The sequence below is a fragment of the Urocitellus parryii genome, chromosome 8 (assembly GCF_045843805.1).
Source record: "Urocitellus parryii isolate mUroPar1 chromosome 8, mUroPar1.hap1, whole genome shotgun sequence".
Classification (NCBI taxonomy): Eukaryota; Metazoa; Chordata; class Mammalia; order Rodentia; family Sciuridae; genus Urocitellus; species Urocitellus parryii.
The window spans coordinates 145,919,540-145,944,263 of NC_135538.1; the positions used below are offsets into that span (position 1 = coordinate 145,919,540).

Below are 24,724 nucleotides of genomic sequence, written 5' to 3' on the forward strand. Positions count from 1 at the left end.
TAAAGTAGGAAACACATAACGGGGTTTCAGCTCAGCAGGGTTGTGTCCTCTGCACTGCACCCCGACTCCGCCGTGAGCGCTGGACTCCACACGGGAACCTCATGCAACAACCGTGGTCGGCCGGTGGGCGTGTTGTTTTATCCCGTGGGATCTGTTTCCTGACTGTCCCGATCACTAGCACCCTCACCAGTTAGAATGCGTATTCGTGACTTCTGGGAACAGTGGATTTGCAGAAAAAAAGAAGTTGAAATCTCTAGAGTTGGGCCTTTGGGAAAATTTGTATCGTCGTTATTCTTCCTTGGTCTCGATTTCCGCAGTGATCCCAGGTCGTCTGCTGGGTGTTTCACCTGCCCTCAGCTCTGCTGGGTTCGGAGCCTGATTTCTCCGCACATTTCATCAGGGGCAAGGAAGTTGGGGGGCCCCAATTATTGGTGAATGGAGTTTAGTCTTCTGTGAAGGGACTTCTGAGGATCCTTAAGTCTTTTTAGGCTCTTCCAGCCCACCAGGAGAAAGAGGTAGGAACTGAGCTGAGGCTGGCAGCTGGGCCAGGGAGCGTGGGCAGGAAGTGGCAAAGCTCTTCTTACCCTGCGTGACAGCTCAGCTCACTTTAAAAATCGTGGGTTCAGTTCTGTGAAAGAATGAGGAGTCTGCTTCTGAGACGGAACTGCTCAGCAGTCCTCTAGGTAAGGGGCCTGGAGAGTCTTTTGTGGTCAGATTTGGCCTTGGACCTGAGTTCCTAGGACCTCCCCTGGGTATCTCGTCATCGCATCCTTTACGGTAGCCATGACCAATATCCTAAACCAGTAAGTCTGAGCTTCCTTGTCCAGAGTTTCCATGGGTCTGAGCAGCTCCAGCAGAGGCCTTGGGAAGGGGCTCACGGGAGCTGCCAGTTGGTTCAGGATTTGTGGGTAACCTCCTTGTGACTGGCACCTGAGGTCAGAACCGAGTTGAATGGTAGGGTGCCTGGTGGGACAGTGGCTTGGTGTGTGTGTGTGGGACGGTTCCCTGAAGTGTTCTCTACTGTGACAAATATGAGGAGTAAGAAAAAGGTGTGTGTTTGTGTGTTGTTTTTTTTTTTCTAAGTACCTGCTGGTTTCAGGAGGTTCATGTCAATCTCCTGTCATCTTTGTCAGATCTCTGCAAAGATAGAAAGGGTCATCCCCCAGGTACTACAGATCAGGAATCTCAAACTCTGATTTGTTCTGGGTTTGGGGAATTTTCATAAAACACATCCACGTAAGTCTGAAGGCCATGCCAGCTGCCCGTTGAGGTGTGCCGGACACGCCCCTGCCCTCCTTAACCTTCCCCAGGACAGTTCCCTGCCTCCTGGTCCCCAGGTCACACAGTTGACCTCTGGGCTGGCAGTGGAAGGCATGGCTCCTGCCCCTGGTCCTGAGGCCCCCCTGGGTTTCTCTGTCCACACCCCTCTGTGGTAGCTTTTTCCTGGGACATTTTAAAGAAGGAACTGGAAGCTGACTTCCACGCCTTGCCTGGACCTGGTGGCCCGTAAACGGCATTCATCATGGGACTCCGGTTCTCTCACCCTGCCCAGGCTGGCCACAGACCTCACAGGTCAGTGCAGAGGAGGCCTCCTGTTTATTCCTTCCTGAGAGGAGGAGAGGGGGCTGCTATTGACCGTCTTGTCTGAGGCTCTGGGTCCTCTCTGCTCCCTGGCCTCTCCTGGCTTAGTTGCTCTGGAGACGCGGGGATTGGTTAGGACACGGGAAGCCACTCTCTCCATCTCCTGACATCAGGGCCCCAGGTTAGTTTCGAAGCACTAATCAGAAATTACACAGGTGGTTTAGTAGCTCCACTTTATGTCTTCAGTAACTTTATGAATTGAAATATGAGATTCAGAAGAGCATATAAAACATGGAGGTTTAATAAATGATCATAAAATAAGCACACGTCAGCTCACCTGTCCGCAGGAGCCCTCGACTTCCCGCCTCAAGTGAAACACCCATCCCGACTGTGGTCCTCTCTTCCTTCTTTGTGGTTTGCCACTTACTTCTGCAGTCCTAAATGACACTTAGATTTTGCCCCGTTTTGAAACTTAAGTGTTCATCTCTATATCTTTTGAATCTGCTTTTCCCTGATGGTGCGTTTGAGATTTCCCAGGGTGTTTTCTCAGCTGCATAGTACTCCATGGTTTCTGGGGTTGAGCTTAATATTCTTGCCCAGCTGCCTCCCTTGCTCTTTTCCTGTCTCTATCCTTTGCAGCTGGTTTCCTCACCATTAAAATTACTTATTGGGCTCCCCTTAGTCCATTTGGGCCACTGTGCCCTTATGACCTGGTCGCCTCTCAAAGGTGCCACTTCCCAATGTGGGAACTAGGTGTCAAGAAATGAAGTTGAGGAGGACACAGACGTTCAGAGGCAGCACTTCTGCAGTCAGGGTAGGCACAGGAGCTGAGTGGCCTGGGGGCATTGTATGTGTCCAGCTCTCTCTGTCCTCTCGTGTGAGGGTGCTGGTGGCTGGAGGGTGCTGGGGTCCCCCTAGGCAGAGTGGCATTTCCCAGCAGGTGCTGTCGGCAGTGAGTCTACCCAGGGCATGTGCTCTGAGGATCGCCTCTGGCCGGGAGAGGCTGGGGGTTGTGTTGAGAAGGGTGGGGCAGTGAGCCTCGCTTCTCCACACGGTGGCTCCCCAGACCTCCCTTCTGCTGCTCCAGAGAGCTGGCCTTGCTGAGAAGGGAGGGAGGTGACCACTGCCTAGCCCAGAGGGCCTGTGTGCCACCCTTCAGGGACAGAGACCAGGAGCAACGGGACCAGCAGGAAGGAGCGTGGCCAGGTGGGGCAGGGAAAGGGTACTGTGGCCAGTGCAGGGTCTGGGGTTGCTAAGGGGTGGTGCAGGGTGGACGCGGAGTTCCCACAGCCCTCGGATGGCCTCCTACCGAGGGCCTCTCCACCCAGCACCTGTTGGCCGGCCCTGGAGGTGTTCTGCTTGCCCTTGTTGGTTTCCTCAGCAATGGGCAGGAGCGTTGGCAGAGGGGGGTGTTGGTGGCTGAGCCATTCTTCACCTCCGCTGACCCCTGAAATCTTTGATTCATTCGGAGGCCCCAGCACTCTTGCCCCTGGCTCTTGTGGTTTTGCACACGTGGTTTCCCTGCGGCTTTTGGAGGCGCTGTGAGGACTGAGGGCGCATTCACATTCCCCAGGGTTTGGGAGCTGAAAGGTGCTGGGTGGGGTCCTGAGCCTTAATACAAGGCCCAGTAGAAGGCGAGCTCAGGAGCACTCTGGCCAGAGCTGGCCACGCCTCTGCGTCATGACCTGGGGTGGTCTCACTGCCCGGGTTTTTCTTGCCGTGCCCCTCAGGTGAGACTTGCCAGAGGTGGGGACTTTTCAGCAGCATCTTTGGCAGAAAAGAGACCCTGTGGAGGGTCTGGCTGTGGGGAGACTGTAGCAGTGTTAAGGCCTGGGCCTGGTGGCTTTCAGACAGGACAAAGAACCCTGTTTTCTTGGGTATGTTCTAGGTACTGTGGGAAGAGACACTTCTTTTGTATTTTTATTATTTGGGTTTGGGTTTTGTTGGTGGTGGTGCTGCGGATAGAACACGGGACCTCACTCACGCTAAGCTGGTGCTTTACCCCTGGGCCACTCCCCAGCCCAGCATTGCTATTTTAATAGTGCCTCCTAGAGTGGGCAGGATGCCACTCACTTCTGTTGATGTGAAACCTAGTCTCACAGAAGCCAGGGGTTCTGTGAAAGGTGGGCGGGGCCTGTGATCTTGCAGTTATGCCAGGTCACATCCAGACATGGAGGTCCCGCTGTGGGCTCTGGGGAGGGCTTCAGTGCAGATGGCTTGTTGTGGCCTGGGAGACCTAAGCCACTCCTGTTAGACCGGAGGCCGGCCCAGACTCGGCATTTCTACGCAGGAGCCTGGCTCAATCAGCTGCCTTCTCTCTCCACCTATCATCATGAGACAGGGCTCAAGCCACATGCCCCACACCTCTGCCCAGAGAGGGGGACACTTCCTTGCATGGACCCAGTGGCTCTGCCAGTCAGTGTGTTACAGCTGACAGCACCGTGCTCCCTGGGTTTTCGGGGGGGGGGGGGGAGTTGTGTTTTTTTAAAAAAATATATATTTTTTAGTTGTAGGTGGACACAATGCCTTTATTTTATTCATCTTTATGGGGTGCTGAGGGTGGAACCCAGGGCCTCACAAGACAAGTGCTCTACCGCTGAGCCCCAGGCGCAGCCCACGGGTTTTCTGTTTTCATTCTCTTTCTGGAACCCACTGAAAGCTACCAAGGGCCTCAGAGGTCCAGGGGGGGTGCGTCTCTGGGAACCACATAATCAACTCAGCTCTGTTTTCTCAAGGGCCGAGGTCACCTGGACTGCACAGGCAGCGAGAGCGGTGCTGGGCCCGGGGGTGGGAGAGGGCCTGAGGCGGTCCTCACCCCCCTCACCTTGCCAGGCCCAATCCCCCTCCTAACCCTTCCCTTTGCTCATTCTGTGGAAAGGTCTTCCCTTGGCCCAGGGCCAGCCAGTGCCCAGGGTAGACAATGGTGAATTTGGGTGGTGGAAACTTCTGGAGATGAACAACGGTTGCGTTACAGTGTGAGTGGATTTAATGCTGACCACATATTGAAAATAGTGAACTCGATCACAGATATCACTCACTCAAACCTCAACGATTGTGAGAAGAGTAACAACAGAGATCACTGTTACAGGGAGGGATCGACCTTGACGGGGCATTGCTGGGCGCTGGGCGGAGAACTGGACAGGTTTCTTTGTGAACCTTGTAATAACCGCATGTGGGGACGCCTGGCCCCGTTTTATAGCAGGATCAACCGAGACTCAGAGTGGAAGGGACTTGCTCCAAACTACCCAGGAAAAGGGAGATCTGGTGTTGGCCTCGGGGGTCTTTGGGATTGTGTTTGCCACGGGTGGGGGTCTAAAGGGAAGCTGGAAAAATGGGAGGGAGCGGTTTTGAGTTTTGGTTTTGCACAGAGGATTTTGGTCTCTTTGGGTCACTGGAACGAGATACCACGAACTGGTACCTTATGGATATCGTAAGTCTGTTCCGCACAGTTCCGGAGGCCGATTTGTGCCCGGCGTGAGCCTGGTTGACAGGTGTGGTCTCGTCACTGTGTCCTCGTGTAGTGGAGGGGTGAGGACCCCTGGGCTCTCTTGCTTTGATTTTACCTGCACTGCTCCATCCCGGGGGGGTCTTCCCCATAACCTGATGACCCCCAAGGCCTTGCCTTCAGCACCCTCCCTCGGGGGGAGAGTTTCAACACTTGAAGTCTGGAGAGAGACAAACACTCAGACCGCGGCAAGCCTTGTCACCCTGTGTCTTTCCCCTGGTCCTCGCACATCTCTGACGCAGAGGAGTGGCTGCTCCATCCAGAGTGGGAGGGAGCCCGGACACTGCCTGACCTCCCTGGGCGAGGGGGACTGAGCAGAGCCCCTGTGCCTGCTGCGAGGAGCCCCATAGTGCATCTTCCGTCCTGGCTGCCAGGAGAGCAGCGGCCTGACGTGCAGCTGCGGGCAGACACCGGCACCCTGAGTGCTGACGGCCTGTATCCGCTGTGCCAGGAGGTGTCCCTGCCAAGATAAGGCCAGCTCCTCACTTAATCTCCCCGGCCAGCCCCTCTCCGCTCCGCTGCCTCACACCATGCCCAGACCAGAGGCCAGGGACGTCACCAGAGCCCAACTGCTGTGTCACCGTTCTCATTTCTGCTCTGGTCTTGTCCTCTGTTCCCTGGTTTTGCTCTTCTTGGTTTCAAATTTGAGTAGACGGCTTTGCCCGTCTGTCCGTACAACCCGCTGGTCCCCTCCTGGTCCCCTCCTGGTCCCCGGTGTTCGACTGTTATGCCGTGGCTCACACTGGAGGCACTTCATGGTCACTTTGGGTTTTTCCACTTGGCCTCAGTGACGGTGTCCTGACCACAGAGCCACGTGGTGGCTGAGCAGAGGGGATGACACTGTGGAAGCTCCTGGTTTCAGAACCAGGGCCGGCCTTCCTCACCTGTGTGAACTCACTGCCTTACCTGGTGGGACCGGGTCCGTCTATTGTGAGCTGAGTTATTTTGCCTGAAGAAGGAAATAAAATGGTCTGTAGGTGGTACCCGAGTGGGGAAAAACAAATCCACGTTGAAAACGCAACGGCGGCCGTTGGAGTTGCTTCCTGGAGGTGTTGTCCTAGTGAGTCACCCAGCGAGGAAGAACAGGAGCTGCAGTCTTCTCAGGCTCCTGACCACCAGAGTTCAGGCTTTTCCTTGTGCTACAGAAAACAGTTCGACCCCACCCCCAACTCCCCGTTAAAAAAATATGTGCTTCTAGTATAAAATCCAGACAAGTTTAGAAGGAGAGAGAATTCATAGAATTCAAAAAGTCTCTTCACCCAGGTAGTTGGTTAGCACCTTGGTGTTTTGTTTTGTTTGTTTGTTTGTTTTTCATATACACGTGCATCTAAAAAATATAAACAAAGTTGAGATCTTGCTTTCCCCTACACTATTTAAGCATTTCTCATGCCATTAAACTCTTCTTAAAAGCATCCCATGGGGCAGGGGTGTGACTCAGTGGGACAGCGCCTGCCTAGCATGAACAAGAGGCCCTGGATTGGATCTCCAGCTCTGTGCCCCCAAATAAAGAAGTCTCCACCATCACGTGAGTGGGCCATTGATTGTTGAACCATTCCCATTTTGGGGACTGCATTTGCGGTTTTGCAATGTGACACATGATAGTCTTTACAGTTAAACCTCTGTCCTCATTGATGATTTCCTTGGGAGAGGATCTTAAAAGGAGAATTACTGGGTCAAAAGATGTGTGTGTCTTCCCGTTTCTTCTCTATGGACAAATTGCTTTTGAGGAAAACTTGGACCAAAATAGACGTTCCTCCAGCAGATCTCCTGATGCGTTGACTTTGGCATTCATGCTCACAACTGCTGAGGGCCTACATGAAAAGTGGAACCACGTTGGCGTTTTTACTTTGATGATTAGCGGAGTTGAACATTTCCCCAGGTTTTGTTAGCCACTTTTTAACAATTCCTATTAGTTCGTTCTCGTCCTTTGGTACTTGTGAGGCGTTAGCCTTTCTCCTCTCTGTTCTTGTTATGTTGGGGACGGTGCCCCTTCGACGGGATAGTGTATTTTTCTCTGCCGGGTTGGTGTTGGTTGCTGGAGCTGTTGCATGTGTGCATTTCATTTCTACACGGGCAGCTTTTTGTTTCCCCTTTGACGTTTTGCAGGTACTCAGGGCTTCCTTGCAGTTGTCCTTCAACTCTGACCCCCCCTCTAGTCCTCCTGTCACCCCCCCCCCCCAGTTGTCAGCTGCTGTTTGTAGTTAAGCAGCTTTGTGCGCACCTCACCACCTTCTTCTAGCAACCTTTTCTAGGAAGTGCTAGTCACTTTGTCTAGGTTAAAAAAGAAAATTTCCCCCCGGAGAATCAATTCAGTGAAGAGACCCTTTGGTGTCCATGTGAGTAGAGGGGACAGGGGTGCACTTTGTAAAATAGGTCTTTGCGCAGTCGTGAAAACTCAGCTGGGCATCTTGCCCAGGATCCTGTGTGCCAGCTGGAGGATCCACAGGGCAAGGAGTTGTAATATAAAGGGCTATTTTTGTGCTCCTGGACTCCTGCAGCGAAAGAACTTGAACTATTTCCAAACCAGATGCATCCTCCTGGTTGATGGATTCTGCCATTTCCTGGCTTGTGTGTTTATTCTTAGGGCCAAAGCTTCGTGCTCGGTAAACGGAGCACATGCCAGTGCTATGTGATCCATAAGGACTGATCTGTCCTTCCATATCCAGAGGGGAACCTCAACCCTAGGGCAAGAACACTCAGGGAATTTCTCAACTATGAGAAGATGGGGAACTTTCCAGTCCTGGCTCTCTGGAGTTCATGGAGATTCTTCAGAGATTTGGCAAACTCTGAAGCATTGTCTCTCCCCCCCAGTCTCCCCACCTGGAACCCAGGGCCTCATACATGCAAGTCAAACTACTGAGCTTCAGTCCCAACTCTTTTTTTAAAGTTTATTTTGAGACAGGGTCTCACTAAGCTCAGGTTGGTCTCCGACTTGCGATCCTCCTGCCTCAGCCTCCAGAGTTGATGGGGTCATAGGCATTCACCTCTACACAAGGCTTCTCTGGAGTATTTTAGGCACCACCATAAGAATTTCAGTCAGTTTGAATGTGTTTCATGGCTTATTTTATGTGTTTGGAAGTTTTTGCTTTGTTGATTGCTGACGTGTTTAGAATATTCCTGACCCAGACACCCTCCGATCTCTTCTGGTTCTGAATGATCTCGTTCAGGCCCTTCTCGTGCGTCAGTGACCCCTGGCTGCTTCTTCAGGAGTGCTTTCCAGGTAATGAATACGGGAAACCTTTTTCCGGGTCATGAAAGGAACCAAAGGAAGACCTCGGCTCACCAATTTCAGACTTGAACAGGCTCAGGAACCGGGACCAGTGTTTGCTTTTTCCTTTTGTCCCCCAGTGGTGGCCTGGTGATCACGGGCCACGCACATCCCATGCTCAGGTGTGGGGCTCCTCATCCACCTTCCCCCGGGAGTCCTCACTGTTGTGAGCTGTGTTCCTTCTGTCCCAGGCAGGGAACGTGGTGACAGGAGAGATGGTGGAGGAGCTCATTCTCTCGGGAGCAGATATCATTAAAGTGGGAGTTGGTCCAGGTAAGACCTTGAAGCCCCTGGAGGGTGTCCGTGGGGAGGATCGGGCCTGGGGCTTGGGGGCCCTGGGAATGACCAGATGGGAGCACAGGAACAACTCACCCATGGGTTCAAAGCCTCTCTCTTCTGGAAGCATCATTGAGCTTCCAGACAGAGCTCCTGAGAAGAGAGGTCCTTGAGTTCACTGTGACGCCTCCAGACGGTGTTGAGAGGAGCAGAGATGAAGTTGGAGTAGGGGGTCCTGGAAGAGAGGATGGCAGAGTTCATTAACAAGCTGAGTGCTCTGAAGAGGAAGGGAGGACGGAGAGGAGGAAGGGAGGATGGAGAGGAGGAAGGGAGGACGGAGAGGAGGAAGGGAGGACGGAGAGGACGGTTAATGCACAAGGATGGCTCAGGAGCAGGAATGTTTGAAGAGCCCCAAACGTTGCAGATCGGCGTGTGGCTGTGAATCCACATTTGAACGTCACCTGTGACCAGGCACGTATCACTGTTGGCCCCTCACCTGGCAGCCGGCAGGCAAGATTTCGCCCATTTCCCCTTCAGGCCTTCTCTGCTAGGACCACCCGTTGGCATCTTGAACGGAGGAGAGAGGTGGAGGCCTTTGGTCCTTGTGCTGGGTGGCGCCGTGGTTTCTTGGGTCCACTGGTGTCTGCCCTCCGGTGTGCCGTGCGGGAGGCTGAATCCACTGCTGTGTTGGTGACGAGTTCCCTCTATGTCTGTTATTAATCAGATGCCAACATTAGAGAGCAGGAACAAAGACGTCCATTTTCATATTGGGACTAAAAAAAACCCAGCAAAGATGTTTAAAAGCACCTCCCACCCAAGAGACACCATGATGAAAGGAAATGGACCATAAGCCAACGAGAGGAGTCTGTGGAGGGTACGGCTGGAGGCCAGGACTCCGGTGGGTGGTGACTTGGCTTGGTGCAGAGGGGAGGGTTCGAGGGACCAGGACCTGGAGGGAAAGAGGAACAACAGCCCTGTGGACCTATACAATAACCAGCCTTAGACCTCACAGGGAGGTCTTCAGATCGACTATTCCAGTGTCTCAGAGTGTGGTTGCCATCACGGGGCGGGGAGGCAGTCAACGCCCTGAGCAGGAGGAGTGGTATCTCTGGTCTGCCATTACGCTGGCCCCAGAGCACCCCAGATGGACATCCAGGAGCAGCTACGTGGGTGGCGGAGCAGTGGAGACGGGGACGTGGGTGACACACTCATTCCTGGCCTGTGCATCCTCGCAGTGGCTATTTATAGTGCCCTGATTATGTACCAGGCTCTCTTCTCAGCGTGGGATAGACAGCAGTGTGAATATCCACTGAGTTTACCACCCGGCAGAGAAAAACAGATCCTCAATGCGCTTGCACAAATAATGATTTAAATGCTGCTGCTTGGAAGAAATCCTGCGGTGAACAAGTTCCCTGGGGCACTGACATTGAAGATGAAGCCTGAAGACGAGAAAGCCTTGCCTGGAGAGGGGGTGGTGCAGAGGGGGGTGCACAGAGAATGGCGTGGACAGAGAATCCCTAAGGGGGGGGGAGAAACTTGCCCCCTCTGTCAGAGGGACTGAATCTGGGGTAAGTAGCAGCTAGAGATGAGGTGAGCCAGGAGGGTCGCAGGTGGAGCTGGATCTAGCTGCTCTGGGTACAGCGTGAAGGGGTGCTCACTTGTTGGGAGGGACATAGGGAAAGATACCTGTTCCCCAGACCTGACGGAGAATACAGCCTGGACGGGGCTTGATGGGAGGAGAGGTGGGGGAGGAAGGTGGGCAGCAGAGCTGACTCAGGGGCAGGCTGGTTGGAGACTTGGGGCGGTGCAGCTCAGGTGGGAGGTGGACGGCGAGATGGTAAAGGGTCTCCTGGAGGCAGAGCTGAGGACGAGTGAGGGGTACCACTGTCCTGGCCCCCCTTCCTCAGGGCCCCCTGCAGGCCAGACCAGGCCAAGCTGTTTTTTCCTTGTGCCGTCTGACCCAGGTCCCCACCTGCGAGGCATGTGCTTTTGTGTTTCTGTCACAGGTGTGCAGGGACTTCTGAGGCTTGGGGAGGTCAGGAGATTGACAGAGGTTTGGGGTTCAGGGTGCACAGGCTGTGGGAGGACTCTGGGAAGTCCTTTGAGACAGGAAGGGGTAGGAGGAGAGGGGACTGGGGGAGGTCGGTGCTCCGCCACGCAGGGGAGAGCGGGGAGAGGGCGACATCCTGAACATCTGAACATCGGTGGTGACGGTGACCAGGGCCCCAGGGCATGCCTGGGCAGGTGGGGTGGCACCTGGCCACCTCTGTCGCACTGGCCAGTCAGCCCCTCCCTTCCAAGCATGCACCCCCCTGCAGAGGGCAGTCCACCTTCTGGGGCAGGTGGTGGGAAGGTGAGGGGGTGCGTTTCGTTCATGTGCTGCTCACGTGTAACCTCTCCTTGGGGTCCCCCCCTTCCTCCGCAGGTTCCGTGTGCACCACCCGCACCAAGACCGGGGTGGGCTACCCGCAGCTGAGTGCGGTGATCGAGTGCGCGGACTCCGCCCACGGCCTCAAGGGGCACATCATCTCGGTGAGTCTGTGTTGAGGCTGGGGTTGGGGCTGAAGCAGGTTGAGACGGCAGGGGGGACCCTGACCCTGACCCTGACCCTGAGGGAGCTGGCTGCCTTACGGGGCCCTGTGGTTGCATCAGTGACCTTCAGCAGAGACAGACCTGGCTGCCTGCGTCTTCTGCAGGGGCCTCCAGCCTGCAGTCACTAAGGAGGTGGGGGGAGGGGCATGATGGGGATCGCAGGCAGCCTTGAGGACGCAGGGGCATGTGGTCCTTTGCTAGGGATGTTTTTTAACCAAGTGTCACAGACTCAAACCATGACATTTCGTGTCTCCCAGTTCTAGAGGCCAGAAGTTCCCCAGATCAAGGTGTGGGCTGAGCACCCAAAGCTCCGTCCTCATCCTGGATGCCCGTTTAGTAATGAGGATGCAGTTTTGAGGAAAAGGGAAAAGAAGATTTGTGGCTTTGCCAGCAAAGGAGAACCACAGGGGACTCCTGTTCCAGTTGCGTAGGGCCTCGCTTTGGCTGAGGCTGGCCTTGATCCTCCTGCCTCAGCCTCCCGAGCTGCTGGGATACCCGGCGTGCACCTCTCCCAGTGCTTCGTATCAGGTGTTCCCTGGTTGTGATTCACCTGTGAATTTGATCTTCTGGTGCCACCCCTGAAGCCTGCCTTACTGGATCCCTGTGGTGGCAGGTGCTCCAGGACGGATGGCCCTGCCTAGGTGGGGAATAAGGTCACCCTGTCCTGCCCCAGGTGAGGGAGGGCATAGAAAGCACACAGATGGGCCTGAGTGCAGAGCAGCAGGGGCTGTGTTCCAGGCTCCAGGTGGACCCCTGCTAACTGTCACTCGGTGTCCTTGGCTTCTGGCAGCCCAGCTCCGGTGTCCATGTGGCCTTTTCCCTGGGTGCCTCTGTCCATTCCTCCTTTTTATCAGGAGACGGATCCTTTTGGCCCAGGGACCACCCTGCTCCAAGACGACCTTGACTTCACTAAATGCCTCTTCAGTGACCCAGTGTCCAAATAAGGTCACATTCTAGGGGTTAGGATGGCAACGTGACTCTTGAGGGGGATGCGGTTTGACTCCCAACAGGCTACAGCATGCATGGTGTGGGCTTCCTAGGGTGAGTGGTAGGAAGTACCCAGGGCAGGCTTCAGATGAAGGGGAGGGGAGGGCACTGAAGAGTGTAGGGACTGACTGAAAGACCTCAAAGTCACTCCATCAGAGGAGGGAGCTGGAAGTGGGCAGGAGAGGGGGCAGGAGATGAGCTTCAGGGCAGCTGTGAGTGCTGTGGCCTGTTAAGGATTGGGACTTCTCCCGAGGGTGCTGGGGAGCTATTGAAGAGGTCTGAGCAGGAGAGTGCCCAGTGGATCCATGTGTCTGGCAGAAACATCCAACGAGTTGCCTGGGAAGGATGGGAAAGGGGCAAGCCGAGAAGAAGGGACAGTGTGCTTCAGGCAGGATTTGATGTGCCTTCCACTAGGGTAGTAGTGGGGCTTGGGAGCCCTCCGCAGAACCAAGGGATGTTCAGGGGAGAGTTAAATAAGCCTGGGCAATGGAGCAGCCGCTTGGCAGCTGGTAGACGAGGGGCCAGCTGCTCCTCGGGATGAGTACTGGCTGCAAGGGAAGAGGTCGGGGTTGGTCTAGGGTTCATTTTGGGGACTGGAGGTTTCAAAGAGCTCGAGGGGCGTCAGGAGGAGATCCATTAAGGGTTGGGTTCACGGTTGGAGACCCGATCTCGGCTGATCAGAGCCAACAGCTCCTACACTGCGGGAGCCCCGGGAGTGGACGCATGTGGGAGTGAGAGGTGAAGCCCGGGGTTGCCCTCTGGAGCCTGGGCAGGGACCGAGGAGCAGACGCAGACCAGGAGGATGGACCACAGAGGCCTGGGGTGGGTGCCTCCCAAGACGCTGCCCGTGGCCCCGCTGTGGACAGGCGAGAGCAGACTTCAGTGGCACATGTGGGAAGGAGGGAGTTGGGGACAGGCAGGCAGTATTCCATCAGAAGCTTCTGGAGGGACGGTGCCCCTAAAGGTGACTAAGGAATAAATGCTGATTTACAGCCTGTCTTTGACTCTCGGGTGCCTCGTCCACCTTCACATGTGACGACCATTCAGCCCCCTGCAGGTAGTTTTGTGAGATGAGATGCTCGGAGCAGGCCTGGTGTCAGGTCTGGTGGGTGCCGACAGAGCTGTGGCTTTCACTCTGTGGGTGTTTGGCGTGTACACAGGTGTGCGTGATCGTCTCTTGCCGTCTGTGGGGATTGGTCTCACCCCTGTGGAAGCCACAGCCCATGGTGCCCGAGTCCCTGTGTAAAATTGTGTAGTATTTGCATATGACCTACACACACCCTACCATGGGCTACGATGACTATAGCACCTGGTACAGGTAAATACAATATGAATAGTTGTATTATTTAGGAACTAAGGCCAAAAAAAAAGTCTGCACTTTCAGTACAGATGCAGTTTTTTAAAAAATATTTTTCATCTGTGTTAGGTTGAATCCAAGGGTATGGAACTCACAGATACAGAAGGCAGGCCGTGTATTTTATGTGCCTGTGCATACACATACATATCTTATAGATTGGAAGTGTGGTCTGTTTTTAGTGTTTCTATTACAGTGCTGACTTATGTCGAGTAAATTAAACCTTCAGACCTTTCACTTCTGCTGTTGCAAGGTCAAGCTCGCACATTAAATCATGGATAAGTGTTTTTTTTTTTCTTTTATTATTTATTTTAAAGTAGAATGCATTTTTGACATATAGTACCCAAACGAAGTACAACTTCTTATTCCTCTGGCTATACATGGTTCAGAGTTACTCCAGGTGTAATCATGCATGTACAGAGGGTGATAATGTCTGTCTCTTTCTACTGTCTTTCCCATCCCCAGAACCCCACCCCTCCTCTCACTCCCCTCTACACAAACCGAAGTTCCTTCATTCTTCCCTATCCGTTCACCCCACTATGGATCAGCATCCACTTATCAGAGAAAACATTCAGCTTTTGTTTTTGGGGGGGGGATTGGCTTATTTCACTTTGCATGATATTCTCTAGTCCCATCAATTTACATGCAAATGCCATAATTTCATTCTTCTTTAAGGCTAATACTCCATTGTGTATATGTACCACAGTTTCTTTGTCCATTCATCTGTTGAAGGGCACCTCGGTTGGTTCCATAGTCTAACTATTGTGAATTGAGCTGCTATAAACATTGATGTGGCTGTGTCACTACAGTATGCTGATTTTAGGTCCTTTGACTGTAGACTGAGGAGTGGGATAGCTGGGTCAAATGGTGGATCCATTCCAAGTTTTCTGAGTTATCTCCATACTGCTTTCCATAGTGGTTGCCCCAATTTGCAGTCCCATGATAGGTGATTTTTAAAAAAATGAGAATTGATGTGGTCATCTCTGTGGAAGGCTTCCTCATTGATTTTGCCTTAGCCTCAGTGCTTGCTGAGGTCTGGGTCTGGCTTTTCATCCTGATCTCATGGTGCTATGACTCTGTCAGAACCCCTCTGTGCTTGGGTCTCATTTGAGTCTTACCACAGCTCCTGAGCCCTGCCGGCCCCGCCTCATACCACGTGACTCTCAGCTAAGATGCATGCTAGGCTCCAAGCCCTGGGCTCTCAGTGTAGTGTGGGTTGCCTGGGTTCCTTCTCCTTCCTCATCCAGTTTCTTCATCTCTCTACCCATTCATCCAGTGAGTGTTTATTGAGCACCTACTGGGTGCTAGAAACTAGAATAAATGACCAACATTTTATTGGTGAATACAGAGTTCTAAGGCTGTCCACTCATCTTTTTCCCCAGTGAAGATATAGCACTCATTCATTGAACACCTGGGGTGGAAAAGACTGATGTAGACCCCAAGTCTACATTTGCTGAGTCAGGGCACTTGTCATGGAAGCCACCAAGCAGCACTCCCATGCTCCAGTCTGCCAGTGGGTCTCAGATGCTTGCTTCAGTGTCATCTGGGCTGGCTGCATGAAGACCACCAGAGAACTTTTATAAGGATGTCACCGGACCCCATCCTAGAGAATTAGGCTCTTTAGTCTTGGACCCCAGTGCCTCATGGGTTGTGAGTTGCAAGTCCCCATTATGTAATCATGCTCACCTTCAAGAGTCTTCATCAGAACCTGGGCCCCATGTCAGGTCTTCCTCGAATGACCACCATTTCCAAGAGTGGAAGTCCAGTGAATGAAGTCTGACGCCGAGCTTCTTCTGAGACACCACACTTGATGTCCTTCCGGAAACTTCAGACTTGCTCAGTTCACAGGACTGCTTGAGCAGGTTGGGGTGGGGGTCCTGGAGGCTCTGTGGGTACCCCAGCCGACTCCGGTGGAAATCACCTAAGCTTCTCTGCAAAGCATGACCCAGTGGGTAACTTGCTTCAGTTCTGAGTGTGGTGCCCAGACCAGCAGTGTTGGCATCAACTAACGGCTCGTCAGATTTCCTGGGTCCCCCTCTAGGCCTGACCTACTGAGTCAGGCAGCAAGGCCCGAGCATCTGTATGAACACCGCCTCTGGGTCGTTCTGATGTGTCCTGAGGTTTGGCTTACTTAGGGGAAACTCGGCCTTGCTGGCTGGATTCTAGGGCCAGCTTTCATGTGCTGATGTCAGTAGGGGGCGCCGATGGCCCAGGCCTGTGGGCTCCTGCGGTGGGAAGGTGGCCCTTAGGAGCCTACCTGAGAATTGGTGGGAGTTCCTCGATGGGGTCAGGAGTGCAGTTTGCAGCCAGGAGTCCAGATGCAGTTCACAGCTGCTACAGGAGTGGACCCTGCACTGGCTCCCCAGTTGCCACCAGCTGCACACGCCCAGGCTCACAGCAGCTGCTGCTCCCACCTGCCTGGTGTCACACAGCCTCACAAGATGGCTTCTCCCAATTGCCAAGAGTCTGGAACCTGCAGCGAACCCAGCAGATGTTAGGAGCCTGTCACTGTGTCCAGTGTCCTTCCAGCTGTCTCCTTGCACACATGCATTACTGAATGAGCACATCTGTGCTGTTGCAGTTCCCAGGAAGCCCCACCAGAGGGGGCCAACAGGAGGGGCTGGAGCTAGGTTTCTATTTATTATGGCCACTGTAGGCTTCAGGGGGCAGAGTGTGGGAAAATTCAAGACACCCCCACGCAGGCAAAGATTAAGGAATGAACAGTTCATTTCTTCTTGTCACACTGTGATTTAGAAAGACCTACTCAACCTCATTAAATCTTAATTTTTAAGGCCTTGAAAAGTCCCCCCAACATGCTCAATCTAGGAAAAGCTAGAAATGTAAACAAACGTTAAAAAATAAGGATCAGAACCCACCCACCCCCCAGAAAATATCAGAAATGCTGTCATAAGACAGCTGCTGGTTCTAATCTTATGTTTCCTTTTTTTTTTTTTAAAGAGAATGAGAGAGAGAGAGAGAGGGAGAGATAGAGAATTTTTTTAATATTTATTTTTTAGTTATTGGCAGACACAACATCTTCGTTTTTGTATGTGGTGCTGAAGATCGAACCCGGGCCGCACGCATGCCAGGCGAGCGCGCTACCGCTTGAGCCACATCCCCAGCCCATGTTTCCATTTTTATAGCTATGTGGCCTTAGGAGAGTCACTCAGTCTTTCTGAGTCTCATATTCGCCCTCACTTAGAAAATGCTGGCTTCAGTTTCTGGGGATTGAACCCAGAGGTGCTGAACCACTGAGCCACATCCCCAGCCTGTCCTTCCTTCCTTTTTTTTTTTTTTTTTATATATATTTTGTGACAGAGTCTCTCACTAAGTTGCTTTAGAGCCTTGCTCAGTTGCTGAGTCTGGTCTTGAATTTGCCATCTTCCTGCCTCAGCCTCCCCAGCTGCTAGGATTATAGACATGCTCCACCACACCCAGCTTGCTCCCCTTTTTTAAAAACTCTCCAGCCGTTGCACCTCTGTGAAGGTAAATGTGTGTCTTAGATTTCAGAGGGTGCCCTGCTCCCCCATCCCCTGGGAACATGAAAGGATGCTTTGCTTGGCAGAGGGGCACAGACTGCTTTGTCTTAAGGCTTCATGTCAAGATGGATTGCATGCGGTTAACTGCAGACCGGCTCGTTTGGGGGCATCTTATAGATGCCTACACATAATGGGGGCAGGTGGCGCCATAACCCGTTTCCTCTCTGCGGCCCAGTCTGCAGCCGAGTTGACTGTGGCCTTTTTGGCTCATCCTGGGAAGAGGGGCTGGTTTTTTATGCTCCCAGTAATGCGGGACATCTGCATCAGGCCTCATCCCTGACCACAGCTGGGGGTTTTCAGGAGCCCCAGGAGATACCCTGTTTCCCAGTCAGAATTTCCGAGACCTATTCTAATAGGAGCATGAGTTTATTTTGTTCATTTGAGGTTATGGTTTGAAACCCGGTGGTGCAGAGCTGGTTTTGAGAAAGCTCTAGAAGGTGAACTGGTGGATGAGTGGCGGGCAGGTTGAGGTTGTACCTGTGGGGCTGGAAGCGGTGACAGGTGTCTGGAACCACAGCCCCTGCCTCCCAGGGAGGTCTGGGGCCGGACACCTTGAGTGCAGAGACTGTCGCTGAACTGCTGGTGCCCCTGTGCCCTGTGGCCCTCTGGGGTCAGGGAGGCTACACAGGGAAGAGTTGAGGCAAGAGCTGGTGGCGCCCTCACACCTCCCTCCCATCAGGTCACGGCTGCGGGGCAGTGACAAGTGACACGTGGAGCCGCACTCCAGCTCTCAGCGCGGCAGGCCTGATGAGCCATAGCAGAGCCAGAGTCCCCGAGGCCTGTGTCCTCAGATCCAGATGCTCCTTGCAAAGTGGCCCGTCCCAGTTCTCCATTGATCCTGGTGCCACACTCCTGCAGGTTGTCACCCAGGGCAGCACCAAGTGGCCTGTGTTTTGTGTTCCTGGGAACAGGTGGTCCCTCAGGGGCCTCGGTGTTTCTCCTAGGCCCACAGTGACCTTTGGACTGTGTCACTGGTGTGCTGTTTCTCCCCTCCGGCCTGAGCTTCCTGGCTGTCCCTGCCTGTCTGGCTGCCACTCCATGGTACTGCTGTCCCCCTTCTCCTCCCCAGACTCACCCAGGCCACACTGGGAGGAGCAGGCAGCAGCCCGGGCCTTTGGGGTCTTGTTTGTAAGGAAACACAGTGAGCTCTGCTGCATGCTGGGGACTTTGTACCATGCGGCTGGGCTGGAGACAACCCCCAGAGCCCAAGGTAACCGTGTCCCTCTGGGACTAACCAGCCCCACACCTGTGCTCTGTGCAGGCAAAGTAGGTGTAGAGAGTGGATGTGTTGAATTTTAAGGTAACTGGGATTGGTACCGGAAGGACATGAGAGCCATGAGGTGGCTGCCGAGATAAAGGAACTAACTCCGTGTTCTTTCCATAGCTCTTAAAATAATGCAGCCCTTGAACTAAATAGATCTCGCCTCACCCCAGGCACGGAGAGAACAGTGGCTCCTGACGGACAGTGATCGGGGCTGAAGGGATGGCTGGGGTGCTACCTAAAGGGCTAGCCAGGGGCACCTGAGCCTGGGGGGGGGGCGCATGGGTATTTGGCAGTACGTGGCAGCTGGGGGAATGGGAGATGTGATTTTCGGGGAGTCAGCTAGGCCAGAAAGCAACAGTTTGAGTTGTTGGTCCAGGTGCCTGGCTGAGCCCGGGGGTGTGAGCTCCTCATCATCCTGGGGAGGGGCCAGCTCCCACTGATACTCATGTCCTCTCCTTATTCTTTCCTCTGTGAAGGACGGAGGCTGCACCTGTCCAGGAGACGTCGCCAAAGCCTTTGGTAAGGATGGCCTGGTGGGGAGGAGGGAGGAGCTCCGTGCGGCAGGGGGGGACTGGGATGAAGAGGCCGAGGGGAAGTTCTTGCTGCCAGTGTTTCCGCTCCCTGCGTTCCTTTCCCAGTTGGCCTAAGTCCTGGCCCTGGTCTGGTTCTGGTCTGTGGCAGAGGAAGCCAGGTGCTCAGGAAATGCATCTGGCAGTGACGTTCTGCAAGCCTGGAGTGAGTGACGCCTTGGGCTCTTGATTGAGAATACTCTGGGAACCTGGGCTCTTTTTCTTTTGTGTGGCGCTGAGGGTGGAACCCACGTCAGGCACACGCTCTACCACTGACCACACTCCAAGCCTCAGGTGTGCTCTTTCACTCCACCTGAATTCCCTGGGAAGGGAGAGTCCAAGAGGCAGCTTCTCCCTGGAGGCCAAAGCGCCTGCTCCCCACTAGGGGGCAGCAGTGTCCATTGCAATTGAGGGGATGATGCTGCAGGGCTCGGCTGTGTCCTGGGGTTTTCCTGAGGAAGCTCTAAGAGGTTGAGCACCCCGAGAGGCAGTGAAACAGGGCTGCGGAGCCCTGTGCTGATGCTGACTACTTAATCTGCCAAATGCATTCAGAAGTCAGAGCTGACTGCACAGAGGGGTGGCTCCAACTCAAGTGGGAGCTGTGGGTACCAGCAGGAGGCAGAAGCAGGGCTCCCACAGGGCCACTCCTTTCTTATGGCAGCCCCTCACAAATGTGTGTGTGTGTGTGTGTGTGTGTAAATTAGGAAATGTCTTAGGAATTTGCTTTTTGGGCTACCTGGGATTGAACCCAGGATGTTTAACCACTGAGCCACATCTCCAGCCTTTTTTAGAGACAGTCTGAGTTGTTCAGGGCCTCACTAAGTTGCTGAGGCTGGGTTGAACTTGCAGTCCTCCTGCTTCAGCCTCCCAAGCTGCTGGGATTACAGGTGTGCACCACAGCACCTGGATGTGTTTTGATTTTTAAACAAAAACCCTGCTAGCTTGTGACAACAAAGCACGGGTTCGTGGTCTTCATAGCAATTTAGTAGCAACCCAAAGAATGTCACAAAAGTAGAACTTAGTCCCTTTCTCATCACAGCTCTCAGCTGCAGGAGGACGATATAGAGCCCCGACCTCCTCCAGCAGCCGGCATATGGCCCCGAGGTGAATGACCAGGGCGGGACCGACTGGGCCCTTCACTAACCATGGCCCTCAGGCCTTGCTGTAAGGATCTCCAGCCAAGGACATTCTTAGTACCAGGGGCTTTCCATCTCGGGCTCCCTTCGCATCCCCCTGTGTGCTCTCTGCAGAGCCAGAGCTGAACAGACCTTGAAGTGACGGTGGGTCACAAAGGTGCCTGGTAGATACCAGCCCCAGCCCTTCTCCTCGCCCTCTGCTCAGTTCCTTCCAAAGTCTTTCCCTTCCCCTTCCTTCCAGGAGCGTGGCTGCCTGTGCAGAGACCGTAGACCGTGGAACTCCAGGGCCTTGCTGGGGAACATGCTGGGTGGGGAAAGCTATCAGGGTTTAGAAAATAACGGGGGCCTGCTTCGAGCAGGGCTTCAAGTGGGTCTGCTGTGTTCCTTCTGTAGACTCCTGGGGCGAAGCCGTCACGAGTCTGGCCATATCCGCTACCCTCTGTCCTGTTAACATCCTGGCAGGACTGGGGAGCCGGCCTTGGGGTTGGGGCCCTGGGGAGATCTGCACAACCGCCTGCTGTGTAGGCCATTTGTGTCTTGCTGGTTGCGTGCCAGGCCGAGGGCCAGCCCTGAGAGCAGGCCATTCTGCAATAATGCCAAGTGGGACTGAAACCATGCACCCTCCAGGGTCCTCTTAAATGACTTGCTGCAAGATGTCAGGGCCACTTTTCAGGCTTGCTTTCTTTTCTCCTGCTGAGGGTTTTGCTTCCTTCCTCTTATTTAATACATCTGTACCCTGCCATTGTCTTGTCCTGTTCTCAATGGGAACCCTCAGTAGGACTTGCTCCCAGGAGAAGTTGTACAGTTTCTTAATGTTTTAGTCCATTTTCTGTGGCTGTAACAAAATACCCAAGGCTGAGTAGTTTATAAGGATAGGAGTTTATTTGGCTCATGGTTCAGGAGGCCTGGATGTCCAAGAATGTGCTTCTTGGTTTACAGGGAGGGCCTTCTTGGTAATAGCAGGGGGCATCACATGGTGAGAGCAAGTAAGCTGCTAGCTCAGGCCTCTCTTCTTGTAATCCACGAATATCATAAAGGGGACCCACCCTCATGACCTCATGTAATCCTAATGCCCTCCCTAAAGGTCCCACCTCTGAACACCTCAACAGATGAAACTGGAGAGTGTTGCCGACACATGAACTTTTGGGGGACACTGTCAAGCCACGGCACTGAACATTTAATGAAGGGTCCTTTGCATAGTCAACCAGGAACAGGATGAGGAATGGAACTATTTTTATATCGTCCACATGGTTTATTCTAACTTGCATTTTCTTGATAGCCAGTCATTTCGTGTCTCCCCTGTGCCACACACTGGGGTAAACAGAGCCAACCTCAATAGCTCGGTCTCCTCTGTGGCTGCCCTGGAAATTTCATGTCATTTGGTGACGCATGTGGCATATTATCAACTCGAGGGCTAATGCTCATCCAATAGAGGGACAGGTAGAGTTTTACGGATTCATGCAGGGGTTTCTCTCCTCCATGCCCAGTCTTCAGTGGAGAGGTACAATCTACTTTGAGGGCTGGTCCCCATCTCTAAGCACAGAGAACTTCAGGAGGACACCAGGTGCCTGTTGGGGACATTGTGGAGGAGTTACCCTATTGAGATTAGATGACATGCTTTCTAAGATGGTGCACGATTCTTAATGTCTATTTGCATCTAAGAGAACAGCTTCTCTGTTTGGAAGGTGTCCGTCATTAATAACCATCAGTCACGTTCCAGTACCTTGGCTACAAACCTTCTGCAGGCTCCGTTTGTTTCTCCCAGTGTTTGTGCCCCTGCAGGGCAGCCGGGGAGGAGGGGAGAAGGTGCGCTGGGGAGGAACTTGGACCTTCCTGGAGTCAGGGCTGGGGCCATAGCTCAGTGGCAGAGCGCTTGGGAGCATGTGGCCAGTGCTGGGGGGCAGCCGGCTCTTTGCAGAGTTCCCCTTCTGACTTCCGCAACTCCCCACCCCCTTCTTCCCCACCTCTGCTTGTAGGAGCCGGAGCGGACTTTGTCATGCTGGGAGGGATGTTCTCTGGCCACACCGAGTGTGCAGGGGAAGTGATCGAGAGGAACGGGCAGAAACTCAAGCTCTTCTACGGGATGAGCTCCGAGACGGCCATGAAGAAGCACGCGGGGGGCGTCGCCGAGTACAGGTGGGTCCAGCCCTGGCGCCTCCTGGCCAGGCCTCCTGCCTCGCCTCAGCCACAGGCCTGGCCAGCAGTGCTGTGTGGAGGGACTCTGGGCAGGGCCTAGCAGGCACCTCTGGCAGCTTTTTTAAATAGAGCCCCGACTTGTATCCAGCTGGCATCTGCAGTGCAGAACAGAAGCACCTGAGGCTGGGCTGGATGGTTGGGGGTGAGGGTGAGCAGGGAGCAGCCTGGACGGGAGGCTGCCTTGGCTTTCCAATAGCGCCTTCACCGTGCTGCTCGCGGCCATAAGGCTGCAGGAATGGGGCTGAGCAGATCTCTGGCTGCCCCGGAGATGGGTGGGGGGCCAGGCCGCACCTGAAGAATGCTGCCTCGCTCAGCAGCTCTTGGGCGGGTGCAGGCTCTATGGCTCTGTCACCAGGCAGCCAGCTTGCTCTTGTCTGCTGAGATTTTTAAACCCGGGACCCCCTAGGCCCCGTGGCCTTTCGTCTCACCTCCTCCTTAACTGTGCGTTCAGACCCCGGCTGCCCAATAGACTGCCTCACCTCCCACCTGACCCAGCCAGAGCCAAGGACCAGTGACGGGCCAGTGGTCTGGAGGCCTGGGGAGGCATCAGCTGGAACAGGCGGACGGCCTTTCTCCAGGAAGCTAAAGCTTCCTTCCCTGCAGCTCATGGGGTGGGCTGGAGGTTCAGATGCGTCCTGTCAGGTTCCGCCCAACTAGAGGTGGAACTGCAGAACTCCTCCGGGTTCTGGGGCCTGTTCTACCAGAGTTCGGTTCTTTGTAGGGTTCTGGTGGGCTGACTTCCATCTCCTCCCAGGCATTTTCCTCTGACGGGGCTGGGGACTCGATAAAGTCGGGGAAGGCAGGTGGGCCTTCCGGGGTGGCCTCTGAGGCCCTAGCTTCTCGTGGGAGCTGGGCGGGGAGGTTGCACAGTCGGGCCTCAGTGTGAACCTGGCCCTACAGCCAAGAAGCTGACTGCTCAGCCAGCCGCTGTGGCCACCAGCCTAGGCCTGTGCGGTGTCTGCCCTTTGCCCAAATGAAGTGCAGCCGTGTGGCTGAGCAGTTGCAGCTGTCTGGGGGCCTCAGACACGCCACACGCCGTGGACAGGGAAGGCTAGCGTCGGCTATGCACAGGCCCAGGAGCCAGGAGGAAAGCCTCCGCTTGGGATTTCAGCAGGGAGCACACATCACAAACACCAGGAAGCAGAGTGAAATCTCCGACAAGAAAGAAGGTGCTGAAGGAGTTAAATCTTGCCCCACAGGTAGCCTGAGCTCTGTAGTTGAACCTGCCTCTGTCCCTTTGCAGTCTGGTGATTCTGACTTTGACGTCGTGTGTGATTACAGCACTGCTGTTAATGGACGCTTTGCTGTTCTTTCCCAGTTATTAACCATCCCATCCTCACACTGTCCCCAGGAGGCAGGGCACCTTCATTTGACAGATGAGCAGACCTCAGCATCAACCGTGAGTGACTTGTAAAAGGTGACATTAACAGTTAGTATAGAGGCAGCAACGAGAATCTGAATAATTTCCAGCCAGTTCTGAAAGGTCCAGGAAGTATCTGAAGACGGGGTGGAAATCACTGCAGGGCCGTGTGTGCACCTGACTGTGGTCACAGAGTGCTGAGACCTGAACCACCCTGCTAGATCACATGGGCTATCAGACTGGAGCTGTGGCATGGGTGACTCTGGTTTCCGGAGTTTGGTGACCTAACCCAGTCCCTAGGCCAGCCCTTCATCCAGCCCATGGTTTCGATAGCTGGGTGTCACCCCAGGAGAGTCTGGCACGTTCGGCCAATAAGCAAATGTCCTTTGGAAATTCTGCATAACAAGTTTCTGATCAAGACATGCTGTTTCTCCAGGGAGAGTATTTCTTCCATGATAACGACCATGGAAAGTTCTAGAATGCAGGTTAGAATCTGCCTGGCCTCAGAGGAGGGCCAGAGAAGGAGTGAGACTTCCTTCTCAAGATGCCTCTGCAAGTGGGGTGGACTGTGTCACCAATCTGACTTGTGAAGTCAAGCTGAGTTAGGTGGCCACCTCAGGAAGGCAGGGACAGGGGTTCTGGGACCGTGAGGTGGTGCTCACTGTTGGTGCCACTTGCCAGACTTGAAAACGTCAGCAATGGGGGCCGAAGCTCTGAAGCCACCTCACTAGGCTGGTTCTTAGCTGGGACCCGCCGTGCCCTGGCAGGAGGTGTGCTGACTTGTAAGAGCACAGGGAGCTGAGCTGGTGCTGGGTGCCCTGGAGACGGGCTGTCAGACTGGGCTCTGGCCTGGGTGGAGCTTCCCATGGGACCTAGGAGGGCCTGCCTCGTCCGTCCGTTTCCATCTCCTCTTCCTGGCTGTCCAACCGTAGAGTTGGTGCTAGGTAGAGCAGAGCCCTGGGTTGGTGCAGGAGGCTGTTCCAAGAGGTAACCCACCAGGTCTTTCCCCCATGGGCATGTGGGCACTTGGTCATTTGGAAGCTGGTGCATATGGAGAGGTGGTGCTGGTTTCTGTGGGGCAGAGTGCAGGCTACTAA

At 54.1% G+C, this 24,724-nt stretch overlaps 1 protein-coding gene across 1 annotated transcript in view; it reads left to right on the forward strand.

Annotated features, from left to right (window-relative positions):
• Gmpr (guanosine monophosphate reductase) overlaps positions 1-24,724 on the forward strand; it is a 38,203-nt gene that overhangs the window by 12,785 nt on the left and 694 nt on the right. Inside the window, exons 5-8 of the mRNA XM_026384646.2 lie at positions 8,546-8,627; positions 11,056-11,162; positions 18,843-18,885; positions 22,048-22,207. Of these exons, the coding sequence (XP_026240431.1) occupies positions 8,546-8,627; positions 11,056-11,162; positions 18,843-18,885; positions 22,048-22,207 (392 nt within the window). The remainder of the gene's footprint in view (positions 1-8,545; positions 8,628-11,055; positions 11,163-18,842; positions 18,886-22,047; positions 22,208-24,724) is intronic.